Genomic DNA, 14,809 nt, shown 5'->3' with positions numbered 1-14,809 from the left:
AAGTAGTATCAAGCTTATCTTACTGTCGACAAGAAAGTAAATAAGCGTAGGCTATTTCCAAAAATGTCAAGCTATTTATTTAAGATTGAACATACTATAAAGAGTTACAGTTGATGTTTAACCACATGAGGTTTAGTGAACACACATGATATATAGCAACCAAGTAAAGAAAAGTGTAATACTGGTTTAGTTTTTTCATCAAAAAATGTTTGAAAAATAGGTAATTGTCTCCCTTTTGCCTTAACTCTACTCCAACTTGGTTTTCCCAAGAGCTCTATGGGTAAGACTTGAGATGGATGGATGGATGGATGAACAGGTGGATAACAGATGTTTCCTTCCTCCTTCTTATCTTTAGATCCAACTTTATTGAACTTCCCAGTCTGGCAGTTCTGCTCTCTGACTCGCATTGAGGGATCAAGCTTTTGGCTCTCACCAGCTCGTGTTGAATCAAAATTTAACAGGTGGTATCCTTGTACAAGACCCCAAAACAAACATACACAAAGGATTACATGACCGCAAACATGGATTACCCATCAAGGCCTTCATTTACCTGACCTTTAGCCCTGATTATCATCTGTCGACATGTGGTCTGGTGCAATAGCAGCAACTGGGATCAGAGTTGTAATAACTCCTCTTAACACACTGAGAATCCCTCATGTCTCTCTTTCTCTCTCTCTCTCTCACACACACACACACACTCTCTCTGTATCCCCATTCATCAGCAACAAAAGCATCACAGAACTATTGATTCAGTGCAAACAAAAAGTGAAACAATTGACGCAGGAAAAATAAGTCAGGAGTTGTCACTCATTGATTTACTTGTCAGTGCTGGCCTCTGATCAGCAGCTGTACTGTGTGTATGTGTGTGTGTTTCTATACTAGCTGAGAGATTAAATGGGAGGTGCTGGACGCAACAACAACAGCAAACCTACAGTAAATCACTTTAGAATAAATGTGAGAGGAAACTGATCGGAGCAATATGAGGCAGCAGTAAGTAAAGAATACTTTCTTATTGAATTAACTGATGCTTTCCTTCTCAGATTTGCATTAATAAAACCCTCCTTGCCATGCCTTGAAGGTCTGAGCATGCCCATGGGCACAACATAATGCATAATTAAGCATACAAATTGCACATTACTCATGGAAAATTCACAAAAAGCTTCTTGTCTCCTCGACTGACATGAACAATTCAGAACCCCATTTCACAAGCAGACGTATACCTTGAGAAAAATTAATTCATATCAACCTAATTTTTAAGTCAAATATAGTCACATTGTCCCTCTGTGATTGCCCTGGTTTAAACTCAGCAAAACATCTTTGCTTTTTTCACCATAAAATCTTGAGAAAATATGCATCTGCTTCTGCTCACAAAACCCTAGTTGCACTGTGTTCTGTTTTTTGCCACCTAATGATGCTGAATCACATTAAGCTGTGCCAGCTGGTAATGACAAAAATATGGATATTATTTGTGGTGACTGAAACTTGAGTGTTTAGAAAATGGGAGTCTCAGACCATGAGCAAGCCATTGAAGTTCCACAGGTAAAACTGCCCTTAAAATAGAAACAAAAATGTAAACGTGTCATTACATGAAAGGACTTGCTCCTCCAACAACACGGTCCTCTGCCTTACATAGATATGAATCATTTTGCATGCTTGTTATTTGGACATGAAACAACACTATTTAGGCTTCGCTGCTGTAACGAATGTTAATAACTTTGATGGCATGCAAAGTTTTTACTGAGGCTAAATAAACATACTGACACAATAGCACAAAACAAATTTTGTTTGTGAGATGGAAAACAAAATATAGGTGGGGGTTATGAGGTAAATGGTCCTCCTGGTGGTTTGGTGGGCTGCTTCACATCATTTTTGAGTTTTTTGCATTTAATAACCACAAAAATAACATATATCGGGAAAGAAGAGTGTTCTGGCACAAAATAATCCATAACTAGGGCTCATAGATGCTCTCCTCTCTTCTTCTTCTCTTCTCTTCTTCCAGTCCTGTTTAATCTGTCATTAAGCAAGTTGTTTCCCAGACGTTATCTGGTTTATGCATTACTTGCTGCAATGTTGGATTATGTATATTAATGGAGTTATCACCAGAGAAATCTCCACTACACACCCTGAGCCATGCAGTAACACATTGATTTTGTGTCCAAATCAAAGTGTGCCTGAACTGAGCCTTTTTACGAAGGCAAACAAAACCATGGAAACTGTCTTATGAAGCAATCCACTGCCACCTAGTGGACAAACTGTCCACATGCCTGGATATACTGTAGGCATGCATGTGTTTGAAACTCAGAAACTTTCTGGGGCCATGTCTTATATGAAACACACTTAAACCAATGTTCTGAAATACATGTGGGATTAGTACATTTCTGGTAATTTTTATTACATTTTTACTGGCTTGGTTGAAATCCTCTTCACTCGGGCCAAGTTGAAGCCCGGTTGCCTCAAAATCTCTTCTAACATTTTATTAGATGGGTCTTCTGCACCCTGTGATGCATCAGGAAAAGATTTTGACACTTTAGTATGAAACATGTTTCTTATAGACTCAGCATGTGGAGTGAGGAGGTGCAATCATTTTGAGTGCATGTGTTGATTTGAAAACGTCACCTGATTTCAAAATCGGAAATTGCTTTGGTTTTTCACTTCTCTTCTTCCTCACTTTAACCACACTAAGGTCAGATTTCAGAATTCTTCTTAATTCATACCACTGCCCCTATCAGAGGGTAATTGGCAGCAAACTGCAAGCCTAAAGAGTCCCTAAGGTCTGTTTTGTTTACTGAGAAAATTTGGCATCCTTGAGATGCCTCTCTGTCTTTCTGAACCAACTGCAGTATGCTAATCCTTGAAGACTTCCGCTTCCACCTGCCAACCCTCATTATTTTCATGCTATTTTTGAGATAAACAATGTAGAGTAGCACGGTGCCAGTGAGATTTCCTCCTATTATACAGCAATGAAGATAGAGATGGTAAACAGACCCGCAAGCAAAGAAACAGACTTAGACTTCATCAAATATGTGCTTATGCCAAGGTCATTTACCTCGGTGATTCTTAGACACTGATCACATGACTCTTTAAAATTAAAATAAACATTTAAAATGTTGTTAATTGCCTGTCAGATGTCCATGTTCATCCATGTGGAATAACAAACATATTACCTTCAGCAAACATATGGCCATTAAATGTTCCACTTTTATGACAAATAATGTGTACTTCATATCAAATCTTACTCCATATGTTAGCTCTAAACTTCACCAAAGCATTTAGAGGATAGATTCACATTTTTTCAAGTCTGTCTTAGAACAATATTCACATGCCCATATGTACATTAAAAGAGATATTGGTAGCTGTAATCATTCCTCCTGTTCATACTGGCTGTGAAGTGATCCCTTCCTAACATGACTACACTGTAAGGCTGCCTTCAGACCAACTTTAGCCCTGTGTGATAAACACATATGCTTAATTTGAATGGAGCCAGTCCATTGAAGCCATGGGAGTGTCAATGCAGGGGGCTCTGACAAAACAACGCAGGGTCGTCTGTCAAAAAAGTTGTACAAGGCTCAACTTTAGCAGCAACGCAACCCGGCAAGGCGCCACATTGGCCAATCAGATACATACAAGCAAGGATTTACTACTCTAACTCGACTTCCTGGATTATATTTCATGTCTTTCCATAACTGAAGCATCACCCACCCACTAACGCTCCTCACTTTGAGCAAAAGTGTACTCCAAAGTTCAGCTGAAACTAATACGAACCTTCAGCAGTCTGAGTTACACACATCAAAGCTCAAGTCTTTTTAGTACAAAATTCAACACAATTGTTTGTGTTACTATCCCTCAGCAAGTAAACACTGTCTGGCGAAACAAAGGGAGAACATTTCACATTAAAAAGACAGGAACTTTGGAAGATACCCATTAAATTTGACTAACTCAGACTGCTGGACTGTGGATTGTCCCCCATTTCTTACACTGGAATCACGTTAGGAAGGGATCTCCTCACGGCCAGTATGGACAGGAGGCACGATTACAGCCACCAATAACTCTTGTACCAATGCAAGGCATGTGAGTGCTGATATAAGACAAACTTGAAAAATGGAAAACTATCCATTAAATCAGATAGATAGAAAAATACAAAACTTTTGATGCTAGCAAAATTTAATTTTCAAGTTTGAAGAAATTGTGTTTATCTGATTATTTGTCGCAATTAAATTTTGCTCAGAATTCATATAAAAAACTTGAAATCAGGCCATTAAGTCTGACTCTAACTGGAGCTGACATTGCTGAAGTGTAGGTGGAAGGAAAACTGACACTGTAGTCAAGCTGATAAAATACCAGTTGAGTTCAGTGCAGGCTAAACTTAAAATTAAAAATATAAGAATGGTTATTGTGAATTTGCACATGCTCCACAACTCTCACCTTAAAAAAAACAACCTCACCTGGAATACTGAATTGCTTTGATTGACCCTTAGACTTGATGGGCCAATGTCAGGACTAGGTTTTCTGTTAAAGGCATATATAATCACACAGATTTCTTTTGTCCCTAAACATAAGACAGTTGGAATACACTAAATACAGAACCATTAAAAACAATGAAGACTCAAAGAAATATTTTGGGAAAATTCTACTCAAATACAACATGTAGTGCCATCACTGGTATCACTTGATCAAAACAATGCTTTCAATACTGATTTTTAAGACAATAAAGTCTATATCACAGATCCCTCCCTTCCTTCTCACTACACCTCTAGCCCTCCCCCAGACTCTTGTATGTTCTTGGCCTTATCTCAAACACCTCTATCCCCATGCATACAATTAACCCCTCCCCCCTCTCTCTGTACTCCATCCCACCCACTCTTGACCATTACCTTCATTAGCATAAGCACAATAGCTAAATGGAGAAAAGGCAGTGAGCAAAAACCACAAAACCAGTCCCAAAGCTCACTTCTATTCTTTAGCCACTGGCTTGGTTTGATCTGCTTGTATGCACATTTGGATGTGGTTACACAGAGTGATTTTGCTCCTTTTTTCCTTTATCTTTTGTACAGCACACGGATTGTCAACATGAATTAGCTTGGCATGGACTGACATGTCTTTTGGGTCATGACATACTGTAGAACGCTGCCACTAATGTGGGATGTATTAAGCGTTCCAATTTATCCCACCAGAGAATCAAGATGCAGCTGATGGGGCATTAGATTAGAAGTGCTTAGAAGGGGGTTATTGGTATCACTTCAGCCAGAACAAGGGATCACTGACTTGGAGGGAAGACCAATTGAACAGTTTTACTGTTGCCTGACTTACTGCAACGACTGTTTTTAGGTATTGTGGAGCATTAAACTACTTTTATAGTGGCTAACGGCCTTAATAATTTGCCAGGTATAGCCTGTGTTAATGAGCTAACATGATGAAGCACCACTTACGGTCATATACAATACATAGCACCAAAAATGCAGGGGGTTGATGCTGGTCGATAGTTTATTGATATACAGCCTAACAGCACAGATGTCTTACCTACTGACTTGACTATAATGCAGACTGCCAGTATAAACAGTACCAATTTCAGACATGAAATGAAGAAGAAAAATAAATACATTAAGTACAAACGTAAACTGAACTCTATTATTCAGGGATGTTAACAGTGGCAGTTCTGCAAAACGCGCTTGCCTGTGAGAGAGGAGGAACTGGAAGTAAATTTATGAAAAATAGCAGACATTTATTGAAAAAAAAAAAGGCAGACAAACATAGCTTATAAAAGGCAAATATTCCCCAATATTACAAGGAAATAGGTAGTTTTGAAATGAAGGAATGAAGGATCGTACAAAAAATAATATATCTTCATTTATATTCAGTTTTCAAGTAAAGAAACCACGTAAACATTTTTCAAAAATAGAATTGTTGGAAAATTCAAACCAAAAACGGTGCATGGTGGCTAAGACAATACATTCAACAGTGTGATGGGCATTATTTTAGTGCAAAGTGTGAAAAAACTCATTTTATATAATGTTCATTTCCAGAGGAAAGAGTAGCATTTTAAAAGGTAGGTCATTAAACCACCTAAAACTCTGGTGCACAAAGTGAATCCCTGAGGTGTGTATATTCAATAATCTAAAGGTGAAATATGAAAAAGGACTGGGACCCCGTTTACAGAGGATGTCTGAACACGGAGGAGTAAACTCATCTCTGAAAACAAATACTGGCAGCTCTCTACATTCAAAGAAAAAAAAAAAAAAAAAAAAAAAAAAAAAAACACACATTAAACCACCAGGAATCTCCCTGATCAATATTACATGCATCAACAAAAAAGCATACATTTAAGCATTAACATCTTACTACAATGAAAACTGAAAAAATAAAGAACCCCAAGTACAACGCTTAGCAAGGATTAGAAGGGAATGGAGGAGAAACGGCTTCAAACAAAATGCCACTAAACAACAGCTTTGAACTGCCTGTTGCCTGGAGGGCAACATGCAGGGTTTAAACGGATCCACGACTCAGTTTCTTTTCACACACGTGCAAATGTCCGCGAGGGAGGAATGAGCTGTGGTGGTGGGGCAGAGGAAGGACACAATGCATTTAGATGCTAAGCCAGTGTACTTAACAGTCTTTTAGAACATGAAAACACGAGGTCAACAATGTGTAGGTAGTATGTTTAGAATAAAATGCACAGGCAGAGGGAAGAATGTGAAGTTTTTGGGGCCAAGAAGTTCTTTAACAGAGCTCTCATGTTGCTCCTGAAAGCCCATTTTTAAATGAGATAAAAGCGTCGTACATTTACCCATGAACCAGTGACACCCCATGATGCAAAGCTCGCTTCCACATGTAGTACGTCGAGCGTGGCGTGAAGGGGAAGTAAGACCTGAATTCTTTAAATGTGGGGAAGGATTTCTCCTCAAAGCGTTGCTGCAGGAACAACTTGGCCTTGGCCTTGAAGTTGGCCAGAGCCACAACATCCATCGCAAACATCTGCTCATCTATGGGTGCCTTGCCTTGAATGGTGTGCTTTGAATGTGGGGCATTAAAGGAGGGCATGAGGGAACTTTCTAGATATTTAGGACTCTCAACAAATGGGAGCACATGCTGACTATCCATCCTCCTCTCCATAATCTTGTTTTCTGTAGAAGTGTTCTCCAGACTCTCGGGGAGGTTGATCACTGCACTCTGCGTGACCATCTTCTTCTTGTGGTTCTGACCATTACGCCACAGCCAGTAGAAACAAGGGGACATGGAAGGGAACTTGAGCTTGAACTTTGTCAGGGACCATTTGGACCTCTGGACATACAGCTTTGCAGCATCTCGGAGCTGTTTTTTACTTGTGTATGCCAGCCTGAAACTTCTGTGTTTTCGCCCGCAGATCCTCATTCTGGCCACGACAGGCTGGTTGGCGTTAGGCAGGACTGGAGACAGACTTTTTGGACTTTGGCTCTTGTCTGCATCTGAGCTGTCCTCACTGCTGCCAACACTGCCTTTGTAACCCCCGTTAAACAGCATGGCCTCTCTCCTCCAGTTGTAATAGGTTGATCTGGAGATCCCTGGGAAATTTCTTTTGAAGATCCTGAAGGGGAGGGAGGCATTCATGGCGATGCAATTTTGCAGACAGCGCTTAGCTTCCTGCATATTAGCGACATTCTGGGCCCGTTCCAGGTCCAGCTTGCCGAGACTGAGGCCAAACATACTGGCCACACTGTCATGGTGGTCTGGCTCGTCCTGCTTTGCTTCAGGTGAAGACCAAGCCTCCTGTTCCGTGCTCTCTCCAGGACTAATCTCCCCGGTCGACGACGAGGTGGAGAAGGTTCCTCCGGATTTCAGGAGCTCATGCTTCCAGTTGTAGTAAGACGACCTTGAGATCTCAGGGAAAAACTCTTTAAACTGGTGCAGAGGGATGAGCTTGCCCTCCAAGTAGCAGGCCTGCAAGAAATACTTTGCCTCGTACCTGGCTGCTGACTTTTTGCAGTGCTCCTGCGTCTGCCTCTTCCAGCGGTAGAAGGTCCTCTTGGTGATGTTGTACTTGTCCTTCAGACTTGGGTAAGAAAGTTGCGAGTCCTGGTTCAGCAGTTCCTCGCTCTTGATCGGCGACTCCCTCTGCTCACTATCAGGGCTTCCGAACGTGAGGTCACTTGTCTTGACTAGTGCCACAAAATGATTCGGCCTGAACAAAGACTCAGACTGCAGCTCGCCTGACCACATGATGTGGAGGGTTAATGTCTCAGAGTCTTTAGGCCAGGTCCTTGGACGTATGACACGGTTGAAATAGGGTCGGATCTTGAGGTTGAACATGGGGTAGATGGAGTAGATGTTAAACTGTAGGACTGATGACAGGGCATACACATGCCACATGTTGGCGTAGGAGCCAGGGAAGCAGGATGCTTTGACATCTGCATCAAAGATGGCCTCCAAGACTGTTACAGGCAGGTTGAGCATATCCTCAGACTCCTCAGCACAGAGACTGAAGCGAACGGCCTGAAGCATCATTTTTGAATCGATCATCCCAGACAGGTAGTATCTCTTCCACAGCACCATTTCCACTACTGTCCGGACCTGTGGGGGACAATATTAATGCAATTAATGTCACATTAAGTGCACATCTAAACAGCTAGAAAAAGTCTGTATTGATGTGCAACAGACCATAGAGACCAAGATTATAAACCATTACTGCTCACCTGTAGCTCCAAACTAAGTCCAGTGTTGCCCACTAGCAGCATGCTAACTGCATCAAACAGTACGTTGCCCTCTCCTTTGCAGTTTAGAGGCAGGAGGTCCACGGGTGCATCGGCTGGGTACAGGCCATGAGCCGTGTCATCCACGCCTGCCCACTCAGGGAAATCCTGACAGGGGGTCCTGGGGAGCTGGAAGGGAGTGAGGATCTGGTCCACCTCCAGGGCCACTCTTGTCAGAGCGTCCAGGCCAGTGCTCTCTGTGGCCTCCTGGAGCTCCCCAAGCACAGACAGCACAACCTCCTTCCTCTGAATCATACCTGGGGATCTGAAGAGAGCTGGGGAGGGGAATCAGTAAAAACAGATGGTTTAGTGGTATAAAACTCTGAAAACAATAGGGAATAGGTGAAATAAGAAATGTGTTCATGCCTTTGTTACCAGTAGACTAGATTATGTAGATTACTGTGGTCTATTCAACAGCTTTAATAAAAAAACTGCACTCAGAACAACATAAACACATCTCATGCTAATTTATAGCACTGGATTAATTCCTGCAAAATGAAGTTCTCTGCCACTCACCTGGTTGAGCCAACCTTTTCTTTACAAATGCAACACCATGGCTGTGTTTAAGGTTAGGTCTTCTACAAATTACATTTAAACAAAAGTAAAAAAAAAAAAATCTATAATGGTGTGTTTTACAGTGATTTTTTTTTTCTAATTGCAAAGTAGCTGCAAAATTTGACAAAATAGGCCAATTTGACTCATTGCTTTAATTGAAACTAAGTCACATTATATCCAAACTCATCACATACGGCGGCGCCATAACGTTACGTGTTGTTTTAGGCTCTCTGTGATTTACTTGCCTGTTTCTGTAATTTCAAATAGTTAATTGAACTTGCGAAGTTTAAATCACTTTAAGTGAAGTTCGTATCATTTAGTCCCTCCACTTAAACAGAACATAAAACGCGTATCTTGATTAAAAAGCAAATAACAACTGACTCCGCATTAATCGCAACTCAAAACATTATTGGAAACAATTGTTTTCTTACCTGAAAGTCCAGAGACTAAAAAAAGGGACTCAAAGAAAGTCGCTTGTAGCGGAGGGGTTCACAGCTGATAATGTTGATCTCTCTGAGGGAGCTTTAGTCCATTGTGTGCGTGCAGCTCCAGAGTGTCCTGTCCTCCGGTGAGCACTGGAGATTTGGGGAGTGATAAGAAGCACCTCCCTTCAGGAAATTGTTAATCGTCGATTCGCTTTTTTGTCTCTGAGTCGAGAAACACCTCCTTCCTTCCACCCTCCCCTTCCCATCCTCCTCTTCCCTCCCCAAGTAGACTACAGCCAGGGTGATGGTCAATTTCAATGTGAAGTGTTAACAAAAGCCAATGTGTCATGGGGCCGTAAGAACACAGAGGCAGCCTTGTAAACAGGTATCGGTGCTTTTAGGTTTTTATCAACACGTTTTTTGCTTTTCGTTTGTCAAAGCCAATTCCAGATCTCAACAGTTCACTTTCAAGGTTATTTGTCAAGTGCAGAAGAACAATCAGGGTGATTTTTTTTTGCCTCATAAATAAACTGCACTTATTCTTATGTGGTTGCACGCAAAAATTAATTTGTGGGGAAGTTTACTTTTATTTCTTGTTAAACTTGGTTAAATTCTTCCACAATGCAAAAATATAGAAAAGAAACAGAACCTTTGCAGCAATGAACTTGCTCTTTCTTTCACATTTTGTATTTATTCTTCAATCTGTACTCCAGAGACTAGTTTAAAGGCCGGTTTGTGGATTAGAGTGGATATGTGCAGACAGGGTGTGGGCATGAGCTTTATGAGAGGAGAGGAGGGCTCCTGAGCTCCAGGTCTGCTTGTTTCTCCACTGTTTCACTTTTAACACCTCCTCTCCTGCCTTTTGCAGGATTTCAGTAATCAAGGCCTTTTGTTCCACACACGCACAACAATCCCAGCGACTGTTCCCAACCCCCACTGCCCCTACTGTAGACCCTAACTCTGTGGCTTTTTACCCCATACACACACACACACACACTCTCACACACCAGGGGACAGCAGCATTTGGCCCCCACTGATCTGTCCACTCCAAGCACTTGGCAGACAAGCTGGTGCCTGAGTTCACTGGGGTTCAAGGCTTTGACCTGAAGCTTATCAGCTACTTGGACAATGTGTGAGTGTGTGTGTGGCGTCTTGTGTGGGGGTTTAGAAAAGAACAGGCACGATTTCACCGCTTTGGTTTATATTTCTGACATTGCAAGCTGAGATAATGCATGTAGACACCCACTTGTTAAAAGGTATGGTAATATGTAAAAAGGTTCCTCTCCTGATAAAGAGCTTCCTTCACTTTGACCTAAAATGTTTTAGAAGTCACTGTTTGTTGAATTTCTTGAAGCAGTGAGGTTACCTTATATTTACTGTATATTTTGAAACGAAGATGATGGTGACATGTTTTGTAAGGAAAAGGTTAAAGGAAGTGTCTGAAAATCAAAGCAGTGGAGCATGAGAGAGGTCAGACTGGAACCATTTGTGCACCCATTCATTTTAAAAGCCACTTCTTAAATAGTCAGTTATTTCATTAAGAAGGCCCAAGAGACACCCAGTAGCACAGCCATTTGGACAATTTATTATGAATCCAGAGATGATTCAATATAAGTTCATTACATTGACCTTGTAGAAGTGCCTCATTGCTGAAATATGCAGTAGTCTCATACTGAATTTCCCAAATTATCCCCAGATCTTCTGCTTTGAGTGTGACTTCAGGGACATTTTATGTACTTTGATATCCTTTATAGCATATAAAATCTTACTCGTGGCTGTTTCTCTCTTACATTCCCTCTTTGCCTTCATCTTCAATTCACTTTAATGCCTCAAATAAATCCTTTGCATCCTGTTTTTGAAAGATTAAATCAAGAAAATGAACATTTCCAGAAGCTGATCCACATATTTGCTTCCATTTCATGTGATATGTAACAAGGGCATCTAACCTATCCTGGTACCGCTTCTCGACTTTATTCATCTCCCCCCTTTCTTGTCAATGTTTGTGTCTTCACCAGCTCTTCAACCCCCTCAGACTCTTGGCTGTAGCCAATCACACACCTTAGGTGTGTAGATTAGCTGTGCTGCACTGCACTGTGAACACAGTAGTGGGCTGGCTGCAAGCATTTAAAATGCAAATAGGGCAACACTGGGACCGGCTCCGGCAGTCTCTCACCTGCTGTGGCTGTGTGTGTCTGCGTGTATGTAATTATGTGTGTGCAGGTGTGACTGTGTGTGTACTGGCAGGGGAAAGTAGAAAGAGCTGAAGACTGAAGGCAGCTCCAAACAAAATTAAATTCACTAAGTTTACACAGGCAAAGTAGCAGGTTTGCTGCATTTGGTTGTGCAGCTTGGCCACCTGAAATTATTGGACTGGATGCTAATCCACTATCACATGCAAAAATACCATGGCACCAAACAATACTATTCAAAAATACTCTGTGGCTGGTTCAACCATGCCGCCTGCCACCACATCTTGCAAGTTCCTCCACCTGGTTTGTTTTATAAAATTACTGCAGACTAAATAGCCAAGTTTGTCATCTTTTTATTTATTATAGACTTGAACACAGTTTTGCAAAGAAAACAATAAGAAACACCATAAATGACAATTAATGTTGATTTCAGTAAATACACCCTCTGTATAATTCTACATGTGATAAGATCTTCAGGAAATACATGCAGTCAAATGTAAGTAAAATGTATTGAGGTAAAATCATGTGACATTTTTCTACAGTTAAAATGCAAAACGGAGTCAAACGGCAAACTACTTGTTAGGTTCCCAATGACTATTAAGTGCCAACTACAGTTACAGTACAGGGATTTGGTGTGGAGCAACTACTTGTATCGGACACAGGCATATTCAGTGGACTCACACTCGTGGACCCACGCGCTGTCAGAGCCAGCGGGTAGAGTAATGTCAGCGTAGATCACATCATCTGCGTTCATAACCTAAATGCAGACAGACACACACTCATTAACTTTCAAAGTGGTCAGAAGTCCAAAAGATTTTGCTCTGTATGTTTTTGAAAGAGAATGGACTTACATCGTTGGTACTGGTCATGTTACAAGACTCATCAGGCAGCTGGTTGTCTAATATAAAGATACAAATGCGCACGTTCATATTTTACGACAAATTGTTTTTATAACCACTAAATATAATGACATGATGTTCAGTGCTGTGCAGATGGATGTAGATTTCTCAAGCTTTTTCTCACAGTTATGTGATCAGATTAATACAGTATGTATCTGATTATAATAAGTATCTGATAACTACACAGGTTACATTAGAAAGCCTGTGACATGTGACACACATTTGCAAAACAATTACCATCATGTGGGGAACAGTGAAAACAGAACTTGAAGACGCATCTCACGTAAGTGATTGCCTCAAAGACCACAAAGTGCAGTTGTGCAAGATGACATGTACATGTGGACCCATGTTTGGAAGTGACTGTGCACATGTATGGGCTAATCCGCGCACAGGTAGGCTATGTGACAATGTTCCATTGTAGCGATTTCAACAGACCCTTTCTATAGGTTCAGGAGGTTAAGAAGAACTTACTTGTTCTTCTTCTGTTCACAACAAACATTGCAACCAGCGCTGCCAAAACCACACATCCCACCACTCCCACAGTGGCGCCGATCATGTCCTGGTTGCCATCTGAAAATGCAAATTACATCTTTTGTCTACATTTAATGTGTGAAATAATGTTGTGTATGACTGAAACACATCCTCCAAATGCATATATAACCTTAAAGGAATAGTCTGAGAGTTAGATGAGAAGATTGATACCACTTTCATTTTCGGACGCTAAACATGAAGCCACATGTCTGACCTCTACTGATGTCTGGACTTGTTCATCCACAGTCGCCTGGCACCTAAACTTCTTGTTTGCAGGACTTTGAAGGGTGACAGTCAGAGTTACATCACAAGAAGACCCGTATTTTATAAGATGTTGTGAGTCCTCTTGTATCTCAGCGCCGGATTCATCCACCCACATCAGGCTGACCTGTTGTGTATCACAGTGTCCCTGCTCTACGTAGGTGAGGAGAATACACTGCAGTGACAGCGTTTTGCCAGGCATGAGGTTTAACTCTGGGGTAGCTGAGGGGGCTGAAAGAAAGAAAAACAAATTGTTTTATTTATTTATTTGTTTATGGCACAGATTTCTCCTTTTTCCCCCTATCAGCTTTCTCATGATAAGGTGAAATAAACTCTGTATCAACCCACACAGGGATAAGACTTTAATCTTGCCAGTACTCACTATTGTGAGGAGAGAAGATATCTGGCCTTTGCTGGCAGCGATGACGTCCAACATCCTCCGCTGTGAGATCTTTGATTTGCAGAGTGCATTTTGAGTCCTCGGCCTCTGATTTAGCTGTCTGGATCCGTCCATTACTGACTATGGCAATGTAATCACTTGTTTTACTTGTGCTGAGCTGCCACATATGAAAGCAGACTAAATCTTCTTCACATGGAAATGTAATATCGTAACCCCATTGAGGAAATATCAGACCATCTTCTCCATTCACACCTGTGGAAAGAAGATAAAGAGGGTCAGCTTTTCTACTATATGTTGAAGATAAGATTATAAAACTAAGATTACAGGATAAGATTGTGCTAATGTTTCACTTACCTGTGATAAAAGAAATCAGCAGCAGCAGCTTCATCACAATGTGAACGATTCTGTGAAAAGGTCACTGTTGTTACCCTTAACGTTAGTCAACAGAAATGTCACTTCTGGCGTTTGCCAACATCCTCAATCTGCTGATGTGGAAAACCTTAACAGCTATTGGTCCGACTGTGTTTGTGAGCACAAGGTGTCGTCCAGTTAGGAGTGAAAATGTAGAAACTGTCTCAACTGAGAGGAGAACTACATTTTAGAATTTATTTTTTCGCTTTGCAAATCAGTATGTAATAACACTGCTGAATTAGGTTAACACATCTAATAAAATTCCAACATTGGGACACACCATCAAAACAAAAGCCATTCAGATGTACATATTCCGCTTAGTAATCCATTTGAGGTTTGTAGGGCTGTCTGATATACAGCGTATCGTGTGCTTAGCATAGTGGATTTGTTAAATGATGTCTAACTCAAAACTGTTTTG

At 41.0% G+C, this 14,809-nt stretch overlaps 1 protein-coding gene across 1 annotated transcript; it reads right to left on the bottom strand.

The window, feature by feature from the left end:
- Window positions 1-6,222: 6,222 nt before the first annotated feature.
- On the bottom strand, window positions 6,223-9,938 carry vrtn (vertebrae development associated). Its single transcript, XM_044169886.1, has 3 exons — window positions 9,707-9,938; window positions 8,664-8,995; window positions 6,223-8,541 (listed from the first exon to the last, which is right to left on the bottom strand). The coding sequence occupies exons 2-3, from the start codon at window positions 8,973-8,975 to the stop codon at window positions 6,778-6,780; spliced, it is 2,076 nt and encodes a 691-aa protein (XP_044025821.1). The 5' UTR covers window positions 8,976-8,995; window positions 9,707-9,938; the 3' UTR covers window positions 6,223-6,777.
- Window positions 9,939-14,809: the final 4,871 nt, after the last annotated feature.

This window comes from Siniperca chuatsi, linkage group LG16 (assembly GCF_020085105.1).
Source record: "Siniperca chuatsi isolate FFG_IHB_CAS linkage group LG16, ASM2008510v1, whole genome shotgun sequence".
NCBI lineage: Eukaryota > Metazoa > Chordata > Actinopteri > Centrarchiformes > Sinipercidae > Siniperca > Siniperca chuatsi.
The sequence above is the reverse complement of the archived record's forward strand: the minus strand, read 5'-3'. Positions and strand labels throughout refer to the sequence as shown.